Source organism: Poecile atricapillus, chromosome 2 (assembly GCF_030490865.1).
Source record: "Poecile atricapillus isolate bPoeAtr1 chromosome 2, bPoeAtr1.hap1, whole genome shotgun sequence".
Classification (NCBI taxonomy): domain Eukaryota; kingdom Metazoa; phylum Chordata; class Aves; order Passeriformes; family Paridae; genus Poecile; species Poecile atricapillus.
In genome coordinates, this window is record NC_081250.1 from 20,259,869 (window position 1) to 20,274,502 (window position 14,634).

Here is a 14,634-nt window from a genome sequence, read left to right on the forward strand (position 1 = left end):
GAACACATCAATAGCTGCTCAGGGAAACAGTATGGGGTACATTAAACACAGAGATTGTATTAAGACTATGTGCAGACACACTTCACTGATTTTTCACCTGTCCTGGCACTAGGTTGGGAAGTGTTTGTGGAGGTACCAAGGCAGATGCTTGCCTTGGAAGTTTATTTGTAGTTTTGTAGGAGCTTCTGTCTGTGTTCTTAATATTTGCTTAAGAAATGCTATCGGCTCAGTCTCCATTCTGAATTAGTATGGAGAATAAAATCAAATGATTTTTTTTTTTAATTTGACAGATGCTTTTTATTACCAGAAGTAATTATTTTCAAGCCAGGGGAAAAAAACCTTTCAGGGATGGTTTTGATAGCTGTTTTCTGAGTAGCCTGGAGCTATTGATGATAAATATAATCAACAAAAAGCTATTAGTGTGTTTTGTACAAAATTGCATAAAATATCAATTAAGAACTGGATTCTGTGGAACTCATTTGCTGTGAGATAATTATTTTAGGCTTTGTGTCAAAGAGAATCTAGAGTCTAGATCAGTCTCTAGACCAGATGAAGTAATTGCACCCTAATGTATCCATCTTTCTGTGCCGACCACAGCGATGACCTTGGGTGAATAGTGTAGCTAATTATGGATGCATTTTAGATATCTACATTATGTGAGATGAATTTCATCACCTTCAGGTGCCTTAGATAGCTGAGCCTATGTATGAAAGAACTTATGTAGACATTGTAAGTGGTAATGATTAAAACAGAGGAAAATCAGGCACCATTTATTTATGAAGATGAGAGGAAAAATCCCACATCACACACATTAGTATGAAACACATCAGTGCTGAAGTGTCTTTTCCACTCTGAATCTAATTTAAAGAGCAGCATTCACAATAGGCAATTTTTTTCTTATTCCAATCACTGAACTGACAGGACAGTGATTTTAAATATACAGGACTTTTTGGAAAGAAAAGAGAAACACGTAAACATCTTACTTGTGCAGAAACACTGGGATTTGAGATTAACCATTGAAAGGTGTAAGGGCCTTCTTTGTTTTTTGGAGTTTAACCAAGTGCAGCCCAGCTCTCTTCTGTGTCTGAGCAATGTGTGAGGTGTGTGAGCAATGTCTTACTCATATCCACGGTCAGGTCCAAATGACAAATGCAGAGAAGTCAGTGCTCATATGTATTAGTCTCTTCCCCAGTGGCTATTCAGTTGTTTGAGAGACTGCAGGCTGAATGATGTGTCCTTGCTCTGGCAGGTAATAATAACAGTGGCTGCCAGGTGTGAGCAGGTCTGGTCAGGACTATGGCTCTCAGTCCCTGTCCCCAGGCGTCAGCATCACTTCATTGGCTCACTCTGTACTTGTGTTTTCAGTGCTCTTCTTACCACAGTGCTCTCTGTCTTTCTGTAGGAGGCATTTTGGATCAGGCTCTGGTCTCTCAGTGCCTTGCAGGGAGATCAGCAGCATACTTCAATGTCTAGCCTCTGATCCTGTCCAGTTCTTGTTCAGTCATGATGTTCAGTCCAACTATAGAGTAGCTGGACATAAAAATATACATATATCAAAATATTTTCATATGATAACACATAGAGCTGGCATACAGAGCAGCCTGGCTGTTCAGCTCTCCATGCTCCCTGTGTGGTGGGTGATACATTTGGTCAGCAGAATACTTCTGTTACGAACTCCCAATTTTTATAGTTAACTTACAAATACCTTTAAAAATTATTCTTTTCTATTCTATGTTTCCTTTTTTCTTTTGGGAAAGGTAACTTTATCAGATTCACTAAGCTGGCCATAAATACAGTAGGGTCCAGCAGCCTGTACTGTTTGCAAACATAGACCAAGAAAAGTGCTTGCCTTTTGGACTTGTCCAAAGGGCAAGCACAACCATGTATTCCCAGATATCTGTAGTACATACCAGGAAACAACCGTGTCTCTAGTCACCTCTGTGGGAAGCAGGTGTTGTTTTTCTCATTTGCACAGTTTTGTGCAAAGCTCTCCCAGCTATTTCCTATTTCCTCCTGAAAACAGCAACCCTTCTTTTTCGCAAGGAGTTGGTATTACAGGACTTACTATAGGTAACTTAAGGAACTGTTATCTGAAGGCTGTTATCTCTGGGCTTTACAAAGTGTTCAAATGACATAAATTGTAAAATAAAGTTTTGGTTTACTTAACTTTTAACTGTATTTTAAATAACCTGTGCATGGGAGTTTTGTGTTTGGGTTTTTTTGGTGGTTTGGTTTGTTTTGTTTTTACCCAGGTCTTGGTTAAAAGACCTTATGTTTGTATGACATTACTTGGCTAAATAAGAAAGGGAAAACCATACATTCTTCAGATATCTTTTTATTTCTGTGATTGATTAGAGTTCTTTTACTAGCTTAGCCAAAGGTGTAGAATAATGTGTGGAACAATGTGTGTCCATCCAGCAAAGGAGTGCTGGGGAAAATTGAGTTCTTGGGAGGAAATGTTTCCAGAGGTGACCCATGTTTTAAGATAGCCCTTTTTAAAATATCTGAAATAGGTATTCCTAGAGGAAGGAAGTACTTCCATTCTAAGTAACTATCAATAACATTTTTAGTTAGAAGCCTTTATTACTTGATGGATATCTAGAAGAAATGTAAATAACAGAGGTAATTCAAGTATGTTCTCAAGCTGCTCAAGCATAGGCACAGGTGTCCTAGTGCAGAAACCTATTCTTATTCCAGGCATTTTCTTCACTTGCAGAGATTTTTAGTGTGGCCTCCTCTTTTTGTCAGTCAAAGACTATAAGATGTAGAGTGAGAAATTCTGACAGAAGGACCAAAGAAGGAATCTGTTCTCCAGAACATACATTTGGTAGAAGCTCCTCTGCTCTGGTCCTGCTGCTCCATATGCTTCTTCAGTGAGGCCTGTTAGTGCCACATGCCCTCTAGTGGCTTGGGGAAAGGTGTTTCCATTCCTCAGAAGGGGTGATGCATGTCTTAAATTATGCGGAATGATAAACTGACCCCTAAGGCAAACCCTGCTACTGTGTACAATGGAAGAAAAGCTGAGAAGGGTCTAGGCAGCACACTGTCAAATGAAATCACAATAAAAAAGAAAGAATGTATTTTCAAAAAGTACGTCAGTGATTTTTTTATCTCTGCACGGAGAATTACACAGTGCGCTATAAGACAGCCTTTTATTATACATGCTTGGATTTAAAAAGGGGCAGCTCTTCATACTAAAAGAATCATTACTGAAATAAAACCCAATTGCAAGGTCTGCTCCTGTTCTGTCTTTATTATTAATTTGAACTGCAGAAAAACAGGTATTTGCAGAATAGTAGAATAGTTCAAGGCCATAGGAAATGACATAATCAAAAAATTCAGACTGGGGGTAAAATTTAACGAGCCTCTTCAATGTTTTACAATTTTTTGTCTATTTCTTTTTTTTTTTTTTTTTTTTTTTTTGTAAACAAATAATGCACAGGTATCATAACAGGTTTTGCATGAATGAAAACATGGTATAAATTATGAAGCTGAAAATATGAAATGAGCAGTGTTTCATAGGTTGGACTCAATGATCTCAAGGTCTTTTCCAGCCTAGTTAATTCTGTGATTCTGTGATTCCCATCATAGTCTAGATACCACTGAAGTAACACATAGGGAAAATCAATTTAAAGGAATAAGTAATGATTTCCCCTGTGTGTAAAAAGGGAGAATTTCTACACTAAGCTAAATAAAGTGATTTTCACAGGTGAATATCTGTCAGACCTTCCCCATAACACCTCTGGAGCCAACTTTTCAGTCATACCCATTTATATGAAAAACACTCCCCAGACTAAATGAATCTGTAACACTTTGGAAGGAATTTTGGAAGATGTATATGTGTGTATTTATATAAATCCATTAACTGTGTATTTTAGAAGAAAGGAGACTATTGTCTGAGTAGGAAAACGTGAAGCTGGGGTAAGATTTCACTGATTTATGGCCTGTTTTTTGGAAGTTGGATCACATGGGCATTTGGTCAGACTACATGTCTGAAGCTGTGTCTTTTTCTTGAATATCCACAGTTGCTTCTGATCCACTCATTCTGGTTGAAATATGTGGCAGGTTTTGTCTCTTCCTCCTCAAGCAGAAATAAATTATACTTCCAGCTCCAGCTATAGATAGGGCTAGAAGAACGTACAGCCAAATGATGCCAGCTGAAAGTACTTTCTTCATTTTCTCTTCTGTAAGGACATACAATGGAATAACCTTTGAGGTTAAAAGATTTCAGAAACTAATAATAAATGAAACTTCTATAATAAGAAAGCAAAAGAATTCAATGGGCATGTAGAGTTTCAGTTCAACATGTGCACTGAGTTTTATTTTATATGGACACCAAACAAAATATAATTAAATCTGATCAAAGCCCAATATTAAAAATATAAACATAAAAATAAATCAATATTTACCTCTATATTCTATATTGAGATACAAAGTAAAAGCTTATGGACTTTTTATTTTTAAACGCTCTCAAAACAAATACTGAGAAACTATATAATTATATTCTTGTTTTATTTTAGCTTGCTCTTATTATTCTACTTAGAAGGAGGTATGCTTACCTGTATTTTCTGTTGACATCTCTTTGTTTTCAGGAGCTTTTGAAAGGAAAAGAAGTTTATTCTGAATGGTTAAAAAGAGGCATTTCAAAGTTCTTAAGTACCCATGTTTCTGACAATTCCCCCAGAATTCATGTGGTGAAAATCACTTTCCCAGAGAGACAGAGCTAAACATATGTAAAACTCCAGTAGGATGATTGGGGCTTTCATCCTAAGAGCATCTGACTTCCTCAGTCGTGATACCCAAAACAACATGTAGAGACAGATTTCTGTTATTTCAAAAAGTGCTTTCAAAAATGTTTATTTCTGAGAAACTCCCCACAGGATCCTTAGTAATTTTAAGGTGCTTCCTGTCTTGAATATTAGCAGTGCATCATAAGCATTTTACTTGAGCAGAAAAGACTTTTCTATTGTTGTAGCCCCTTCTGTCAGAGACACCCATTCCATGTTGATGTGGCTCCTATGGTAATTGCTCTTCCTGAACGTAGCAGGTAGTACAAAGGTGAACAGAAAGATGAAGTTTAACCAAACAAAATGTCTATGTTCTGGACTACTTTGATTTAACCTCAGTTGGTAATCAATCTTATGCATTTTCTTATAGATGATAATTTTTCTATCACGATACTACTAGTATTTTATTAAACATGATTCTGTCATACTGTAGATGAAGAGTGCCACGAGAATGTTTGTCATGGTATTCTTGTAATCCATCAGATCAGTAGTCAGTAAGGAAAGGAATCACCAATTCCAGCATTTCTACAAGACAGTTTGCACTGTACTCATCAGAACAAGATTTTGTTTGAGAATACATTCAGCTGAAATTAGACAAAGTGTGGTTTTGAGCTTAGCTTTTGCCTGAACTCAGGAGTCTGAAGTATTTATGATGGCTGCACAGGGCTGATGGTAGTTCTAGAGGATGTAGGGGAGGTGCTGCCATCTGAGAAGGCAGTCAGGAGCCATGTGGGGCTTGTCTGTATTTAGGCAGCCACATCCTGCCATTAGAGTTGATTGGTTTTGCACACAAACTTAGGGTATTTTGCATTTCTGTACAATGAAAATACATTATTAGACATTATTAACCTTAACTAGAAATACTACTTACTTTTCATTTTTTTACAGATATATCCTTTTTTGAAAGAACAGAGGTTGGTGTTCCAGTAGCCGGACAATGCACATAGTTCTCCACAGTCTTTAAGCCTTTTGTTTGATGGTTCTCCCAATTGCCAGTTGACAAAATCCATTGCAGATTTATCTGTCCATTCCCACTGTTCTAATATTAAAAATTAACATATATGTATAAAATGCATGGATATAGACAAATAGAATGAGTTGTAATGGAGAAAACGAAAATTTATAACATGAATATCTAGTTAAATGTTTCAATTATAATTTTAAGCATATTTAAGCATACTTTGAAATAAATTTTGTGTAATATATATATAGGGATACTTTCAAGTGTATGAAGTTGATTTCTTTTTAACATAACATATGATTTCATTTGATAGGGTAACAAATGATGAAAAATATTACCTCTGTCACCTTTCTTTAGCCCTACCCAAAAGTTCAATGATTTTCCATGGAGTATCTTAATGGTTTCTGACAGAAAGTTTGCTTCACTATAGTCTCCTACTGATACCAAATCAGCACCTGAAAAAAATGTTATAGAACACATCACAGTGGCTCATTTTCTTAGAGCTCAAGTCAATAAACACATAAAAAATATGAAAAAGTATATAAAAGACACCAACTCTTCTGTATTATTCACTGCTCTTATTGTGGTTATTATATCACTGTATGGTATTTTCTCTTTTGAGCATGACTGTATGTTGTATGGATGTAAATCTGCACAATGATATGGATTTTCTCAAATTTTCTCACTTTTTTTAGTCTTTGGTATTTTAGAGAAGAATAATTGCTCTCCAGCAATACTTTCAGACAGGTCTGACCAAATCCCAGATAGTGGTGCTGGTAGCCTGAAACAGGTACAAGTGATGTAGTCACCACCATGCCTGTTGCCACTACAGCTCTGTCCCTCATCAGTGGCTGGGCAGCAGTTTTGGCAGTGCCTGATGATAACAGGTTAGGTAGGATATGTCAGCAGATGGAGGTTGCAGTCCATAAGATGTCCAGAAGTTGATTTATAATTGCTATACACCCTGGCATTGCAAATACACAAAGTTGTTTTGGAATCATCAGGAAATGGCTGCCTTCCTGGCCTGGCCAGTGGGTAACAGGCAGGCAAAAGTGTAGGAATTTAGAACATGAAGCAGTGTCCAATTGTAACCTTTCATCCTGGTTATTACTGTAATGTTGACTTTTTGTAGTAGTTATGTGATTTATCTTTCTGCAAAACCACTCCAGGAATTCTGTTGTTGTACAGCTGTAGAGCAAAACACCTTTGCAAAGCTACTTTTTCTGCTTACTCAGTTATAGGTCAATGTTTTCAGATCTGTGAGGAAGTGCCTTTAGAAATGTTTCCTATTCTTACTCACACTGAAATATGTGTTGCATTGCACCAGTTCTCAGAAATGTGGAGCAAAGTGTCTTTTCCCTTCCCTGATGAAGGTACTGCTCTTCTCTCCATGGAGGCAGCATGGGGCTGTTTCAGAGCAGGAACTGCATGGCTGGCTGTGTTTTACCAGTTCATGAAAGATAAACAGCTCCTGCATCTCATTTGTTGTCCAGACTGTGAGATCCCCTTAATGAACTGTGCCCTGGAACTAACAAACACAACTATCCTATGTCTTTGTGTCTCCTGGATTACACTGTGTGTGACTCCCTCTTGTTTGGGGAAGGGAAAGCCAGTGCTGCAGCCTGTGCCTTAGTAGGTCTGTAAAAGTGTTTATCTCCCTACCTAATTACTTTTTGCCATAAAACTAGTAGGAATTTAATATTTTTGAGGTACTCATATTTCACCTGATATTGAGATATGAGATGCTGCTATCTCTGACAAAGATTACTTTTACTGTTCAAAAGCACGCTTGCAAAAGCAACCAAAAAAACCATTACATGTGAAGTTTTAAAGTTATTTGAGATTTGCTTATCAATATTATCCATTATTTTATGTGTTTAATTACATCATCAATCTTTCTAAGATTAAATACTCACCTAGTCGGGCACATTCCTCATGAGCTTGAGACCAGCTTCTTTTCTTGGAGGCCTCAAAGTAATAGCAGTGACCAGAGAAAGGTATCCAAGATTTGTGTCTTCTTGATTCAGGGCATTTTCCAGGAAGTTGTGGGGGTTCAGCAGGGGCCATTACTGATAAGAGATCAAGTAGTTGAAGTCCAGCTGTTTTATATAACTTGTTCTTCCCATTATACTAGTATGACAAAACTAAATGACTATGTTAGGTTTGTAATCTTAGAGGAAATGAAGCCTGTTCTAAGAAGAGCTTGAATATTGTTCAGTATTTTCTTTGAGACAATATTTTCTCTTCATATTTATTTAATAATGTGATTTGACAGTATCAAAACCTTATAAAACCTTTTAGTAGAAACTGTGAATGAAAGTGTTGGTATAACTATGCATAGCTTGCGGGATTTTTTATTAAACTGCATCCTGAATACATTCCATAGTGACTGATATAATAGGAAGATTTTGGATGGGTAGATAAATGCAGGCAGAATTTAAATTATATATTCTGAAAAATTACCTTTTCTTCCTGTAAGTCTTCTACAGTCTGTTTCTTTCCCTGATAAGGAATACTCAGCTTGAGTATTCCAGAATCATGAAGTGGAAAGAGACATTATATATGAATTCTGAGCACTTTTGTCAAATTAAAACATCTTAGAACATAATTTGCCATGTAATTTTAAATTTGCTTATGATTCAACATCTTCCATCAAGTTGAAAAGTTCAAGAATCCAGCTAAATTTTGAAAATATATTTATGCTTATCTCCATATAAATTATACAAGTTTGTGCTTGGAAGGCTTTAAAAGGGGTTATTTACTTTATCATTGTGCTCACAGGTGACATTTTTTTTAACAGATATTAGTCCTGTCTGTTCTTAGCAAGCTGTGGTGATGGAGATTCACTGATCTGTCCCGAGTATTTATTAAAGACTTCTGTATTGATAAAATTAGACGGTTTTCAGTGCTGTATTTAAGCTTGTTGCCCCTTTCCAACTCATATCAGACACATAGAAAAAATAAATTCCATCCCATAAGACTAATTTTTTAATACTTAGTATTGATAATATGATTTCTCATAGTCTTTGGTTTCTTATTCTTCTGTCCAACTCCAGTCTTTTCTTTACATGATTGTTACTCAGTCATCAGAAAACCCTAGCTGACCGAGAAGTTTTTCAAACTTTGGTACCCCAACCTGGACACAGAATTTCATATAATGCCTTATGAAAACAGATCTTATAACAAGTCAATTACTTTTCTTAATAGAATGAGTAGTATAAAAAATGAATATTCAATCCTTTGGTTCTTAGGCTTTTGGTAATTACTATGAATCAATTAACTTTTGGAAAGAATTCAGGTGAATATTTAGAACTAGTTATAATCCCATCTTCCTGTATACAGTATAAAGTATTTTTCCAGTAACTTATTGCTCTATACAGCCTCTAGTCAAGATGCATGTATGGAGTTACTCACCATCTGATTTTTTACAGACAGAAAATAATTTTTCCTTGCAGGAAGCTGTCTTCCAGGTGCCATCAGTGTCTAGGTAGACACACGCTAATGTCTGCTTCGGTTCTCCAGTGGCCCACTTGCTGTAAACTAATCTCCACCTGTCAATCCATTGATACTTGCCATTGGTCTGGAAGTAAAATCTATATGGTAATTTCATATTTGCTTACAGTGACATAGCTACTATGCAGGATCCTCAAGAGGACTCTCACGTAAGCAGTGTAGAATCATCTGCTTAGTAGTGCCCCTTATTAGCTTGTAAATGGTAACTGACTGAAATGTACAGTGTCTGTCATCCACAAATATGAACGCCTCCAAAAAATATCCAACATTAATTCAGAGCATTTTTTCAAGCATTGGGAAATGGAAGGGGAAAAAAGAAAGGGGACATGAGAGAAGGCATGAAACTAGGAGTCAGATAAGAGATCATGTTGGAATGGCCACCCAGACATCTGCGTAGAGAATGGGAGCGTGTGTAGGAGTGCTCTTAAGCAGCTGTGATCACCATTGCTTTTGTTGTAGTTATCGTGGCTGTGATTCATGCTGAAGAGTGCAGCATGTCAAAACACGCCTACCATCCAAATGTTCACCCTCTCCTGCCATAAAACTGATCTAGACATCTCACAAACAGAAAGGATTATTTTTCCATAATGTTCTAACTTCTAATGGGAGCAATTATGCCAATTACATTTTCAAATTAAAAAAATTTGGTCCATTTGGCCTTTGGTCAATATGTACCATTTAATATAGCTTCCATATTCCTTTTACTATTATTTACCCAGTTTCTGTTCACAGCTGTAGTTTGTTATTACTACCATAAATAAGGCCACTCTAGTAAAATGTGTGAGCATCAACACACGTATAAAAATTGTTCCTCCTCAGGTGTCAGGTGTGTGACCACTGATCACTGAGGTACATAAACACATGGCAGGAGGGCAGGATGTATATTGTGCCTGGAATCACTTTTAGATTAAAATAAACTTTAAATGTAGGAGATTTTACAGTTTATATCCAAGATACTTTAAACTGCTCCAAACAACACACTACGTTGTTGTGTACTGGTTTTACAGGAACATTTCCTTGTGCTAAAGGAAGTCTCTACTGTATGAGTCTTGGAAGAATTCCAGTGCAAATGGTTGTTACATTGATATAACATGCTGTTTGCAGTACTACACTGGCAGGAATCCCAATGGGCAACAAGAGCATAAAGTAAAATCAGGTCTTGTGTCAGCCTGACTGCTTGTATGCAATGTATTTGTTCTTACCATGTTGCTGTTAAGACCAATCCACAGGGGCTCTCCATATTCGTCCGCAAGTAGGAACAACAGCGCCTGACTATATGGGTCTAGAATGCTGGCGAGTTCTGAGGCATTGTCATTGCAGTTTTGGTGTGCTTCCTCCCAGTTCATTTTGGAACGGGTGACAGAATAGCTAATCCCATTAGAAGGGTCAAAAGCAAAGTCCAGCACTGTTGCTGGTGATTTAAAAAGTTTTGGATCTGTAGGAAAAAGGAAAAAATACGCCCTATGAGCAGTTAAATCTGCAGTCACATACTTGAGCAATTGAGTAACATCGTCATTATTTACAAACCTAATATAAAATGACGAATGGAAGATCTTCTTAGCTGTTTATAATTAAGTATAACATCAAAACAACAGTTCTGATAAAAGAAATGTATTTTCAGCCTCTGACAATTTTGAATCAATAAATGCACAGTATTTTATATGGCAGAGGTAAATTTACCTCATCATTCAAAAATAACACACCTTTCCTGCCTTTTATAAAAATACTCCTTGCAGCTTAATGACTATGAGGTTTATATGGATAAGTGTTAAACTTACTAGTTTTGATATCCTACAGATCATTACGAACATATGTAATTTAAATGTTTTTGGGCTTCATCTATTTAATTATACTTTTAAACATAAAATAATTTTCTTTTCTTATAGTCCGCTATGTTTTCTCAAAAACATTGCTGAGTAACACTGGGAGGCAGAATGGGCCCTTAGGTTTTACTGATTCTTTACCTAAAAACCAAAACAAAATGAAACAAAACAAAACCAAAACTAAACTGAAATAAAGTATTTTAAACAAGAAAATTTGTTTTAATCCTTATAATTTTCAAGATTAAAAATACAGAACTCACCACTATCCTTCTGGCATATATACCCTCTGTAGTTATAACATTCCTCATTATTCCATTTTCCTGTGTCATCAGCAGGACCTCTCTTCAGGGAAACACAATCAAACTGTTAGAAACAAGGAAAAGAATATACATGAATATTAGAAGTTATAAAAGAAAGTACTATAACTGAGCAGTTTCAGGTTTGTTTTTTTTTTAGTTCTGATGTTGTAGGATGTATCACAACTCTAGAAATACCTTTCATTCATCCTTCTCTGTCCTTTCTGACCTCCCTTGTGGTGGCCAGCTCCTCTGTTGTACACTCTTCTGCTCACCCTGCTTGTTCATTTAGTTATTTTCCAGGAGAAATACTTGAAAGGCATTATTATTTTCAAGAACTTTTCCCCACATTATCTATCCCCACTAATGAATGACTCAGTAAGATTTTGAATAAGAATGAAATGGAGGTCGTGCTTCGTGTTTCACCTGCAAAGACAGCTATAAATAGTGCTGATTCTTGACAAAATCACCTAGATTTCAGTCCTTGACAGAGCTCTCATCAGCTCTAGTTCTTAGAATTTCTCTTTCAGCTACACGAGATCAGCTTAAGAAGCTGAGATGTCAAGCTTATTACAATCTGCGGTCTCCTCTGCTAAGCTGACATGGGGTAATTGTTGGGCCTTTGGGCCTTTGAAAAGGATACTCTGAAGGAGAGAGCTAGTGTCTTGAAGGTGAAAAAGAAAAGTAGGATGTACCGATATACCTTTGCACTTTTTTTTTTTTCCTGTTTAGTATTTCCTAGTGTTACTAGAGCAGCAGTGGAGCTATGGATTGTGCAGTGTCATTTATGTCTTCCTGCACGCCTCGACCAATGGCTACATGGGCAAGAGCAGCATGAATTGGCTCAGGTGTAGATAATCTAATTGTCCAGATCCCTGGCTTCTCTAAAGGTTCGGACACAAAATGATAGGAGAATGGACAGTGAGTGGAATGACATATTGTGAAGGGCAAGTTTGAAAAGCAAGATACAGAAATGGCAATGCGGGTGTGCAAATCTGTCTGTATTGGTATGATTATGTAAAATGTTATTTTATTTACTGGATTATGAGGTTTAATTTAAGCACTAGCGATGGAGAGGGTTTGATGGGCTTAGAAAGTAGTTGACATCTATTGGCCCTTAGTAATTCAATTACAAATTTAAAAAGGGAAGAAGTTAAAATGCTGAACTCTTTCCTCTTGCATCCTCTTCTCCTTCCTTCATAGACATGAAAATAATGGTGTGTTAACTTCTAAAATTCTAATGTTGTATTTATATTCTCTGAAAAATTAGGAATTTACTATGAAAAATAAAGCTTAATTCAATATATCCAATTTTTATTCAATCAGTTCATTGCTGCAATTTTTTCAAATACTTTCACAGAATTACAGCAATTCTATTTTATGCTCTGAAATATCTAGAATACTCAAACACTGAAAGGTTTTATATCTAGTCCCAGTGAGTCCCAGTGTAAAGACAGATGTCCAACCAATGGAGAAGGCTGGGAAAATGTCTGTAGTGAAGTGAGCTGCTTACTGGAAGTGGTGCTGCTCCTCAGATTTACACTTGATGGTAAACACTAAGCAATATTTACCTGCAGCCGATTTTGGCCATCTTCTGGATGCAGACTGTCATACAAAATCGGTTCTACAAGTTTTGGGGAATCTTTATCCCAGTTTGTATATGAGACAGCACTTCCATCAGACCAAACAAAGTTGAGTTCACTGAGCAAATCATTCAAGCCAATCCAAAGATCATTTGAAGCATCCTTCAAATGGTAAGTAAGAAAAGCTAGGAAAAAAAGCCAATAGAGAAGATTAATGCATCAGATGATCAGTCAAAATATCAAATCATAAACAAATACTTAACTGTTTTGTTCATTAAAGTCTTGTAAAAATATTTTAATTACATTTGATCAGAAATTTATCTGAGCTCATTATTTCAAAGTTGTGCCAAACCCTTGCCTGTGAAAAACCTCAAAATGTCAAAATATTAGAGAACAATGAAGGAAGATTGGAAAGAGGAAAGAAAAAATAAAAAGCCGGTCTGACCACCATGATATCTAATGAGTTCACTTATTTCAGCAGTCAGGATGAGCCACTTGACTGATGAAAATATGTGGCTATGTACAGCTGCAAATGGAAGCCAGGGAATATAGGCAAGGTGAAAATATGTTGTTCTCTGACATTCTACTAAATTAAGTTGCAGAATTTAGGCAGAAGTATAGAAGCATATCCTATTCTATTTCTGGCAAAAACAGAACATGCATTCTGGTTTTTCTTCTGTGCCTAAAGCTATAAATGCCAGATCTGGATTTTTAATTTTATCCTAATTCGTGCCCATAAATAATGTAAGACACTTTTCATGAAACACGAGGAAGCAATCCTTAGCATCACTAGCATTCCCCAAACAGATTGTCAGTTCTAAAAACATTTCATGCCATGGCAATATAGCCAATGTTGAGTATACAAATTATAAAAAGCCTATATTTTCATACTGACACTTGCCTTTGCAGGAAATGTCCACTTTATATAGAGTAAAGGCTCTCTATTACCTAAGGGGCCATTGCACTCTACCTTGAACTTTTTCATTATGTATGCTTGCCAAATTTCCTCCAAGGTTCATGCAAACTCTTCTTCCAGTATTCCAGTAATCAAAGCCAGAGCCAAAAAATTTGTAACACTATGGAAAAATAAGTATAGACTGTTAGAGTGACAGCACAAAGAACTTAGATACGAATTACACTAGTGTAATTAAAATCAGCCTCTCAGACCCCCAAATATTTTTTCAAACTTAACTTGGATCTGGAGCCAAGTTAAAAATTTACACATTTTAAATTTGCTTTCTATCTTTCTTTAAGGGACTGACAAGGTCACAACAAAACTCAAATAGCTATTTACAAACCACAGTAGGAGTCTGATGAGAATCTAATGTTTTAGTTAACTCAGAGATTTCAAGAAGCTAGTCATCACCACAAGTCAAAGACAAAGTGCTAACTCTGTAGGAAAAGCCCAGCCCATGTGTGGAATTGCTGGAACTTCATGGAAAAATCTTTTTGACCTAGTCTCTGTGATCAGAGTACTCTTGTGTGTATTCAGCCTTCTTCATTGTACAGCTCTTTTAATAATGGAAGTACATAATTAATTTCTTAGAAAGTGTGTAGCCATCACAATACCAATACATATTCACCTTCAAAAGTTCTTATAATTATGAGTGTGCCTCATCTGCCCTCTCCATGTTTGCAGCTCACTCTCTGCTCTGTGCCATGCCAGTAGCA

The 14,634-nt window shown here is 36.4% G+C and overlaps 1 protein-coding gene across 1 annotated transcript in view; it reads right to left on the bottom strand.

Moving 5' to 3' along the window:
- Positions 1-2,327: 2,327 nt before the first annotated feature.
- The window catches only part of LOC131575190 (macrophage mannose receptor 1-like), a 34,711-nt gene continuing 22,404 nt past the window's right edge, over positions 2,328-14,634 (bottom strand). Inside the window, exons 21-30 of the mRNA XM_058830291.1 lie at positions 13,934-14,039; positions 12,952-13,148; positions 11,345-11,447; positions 10,464-10,696; positions 9,163-9,328; positions 7,665-7,817; positions 6,087-6,203; positions 5,659-5,826; positions 4,560-4,595; positions 2,328-4,184 (exon numbers count right to left, since the gene is read on the bottom strand). Coding sequence (XP_058686274.1) covers positions 3,985-4,184; positions 4,560-4,595; positions 5,659-5,826; positions 6,087-6,203; positions 7,665-7,817; positions 9,163-9,328; positions 10,464-10,696; positions 11,345-11,447; positions 12,952-13,148; positions 13,934-14,039 — 1,479 coding nt within the window. The 3' untranslated portion in view covers positions 2,328-3,984. The remainder of the gene's footprint in view (positions 4,185-4,559; positions 4,596-5,658; positions 5,827-6,086; positions 6,204-7,664; positions 7,818-9,162; positions 9,329-10,463; positions 10,697-11,344; positions 11,448-12,951; positions 13,149-13,933; positions 14,040-14,634) is intronic.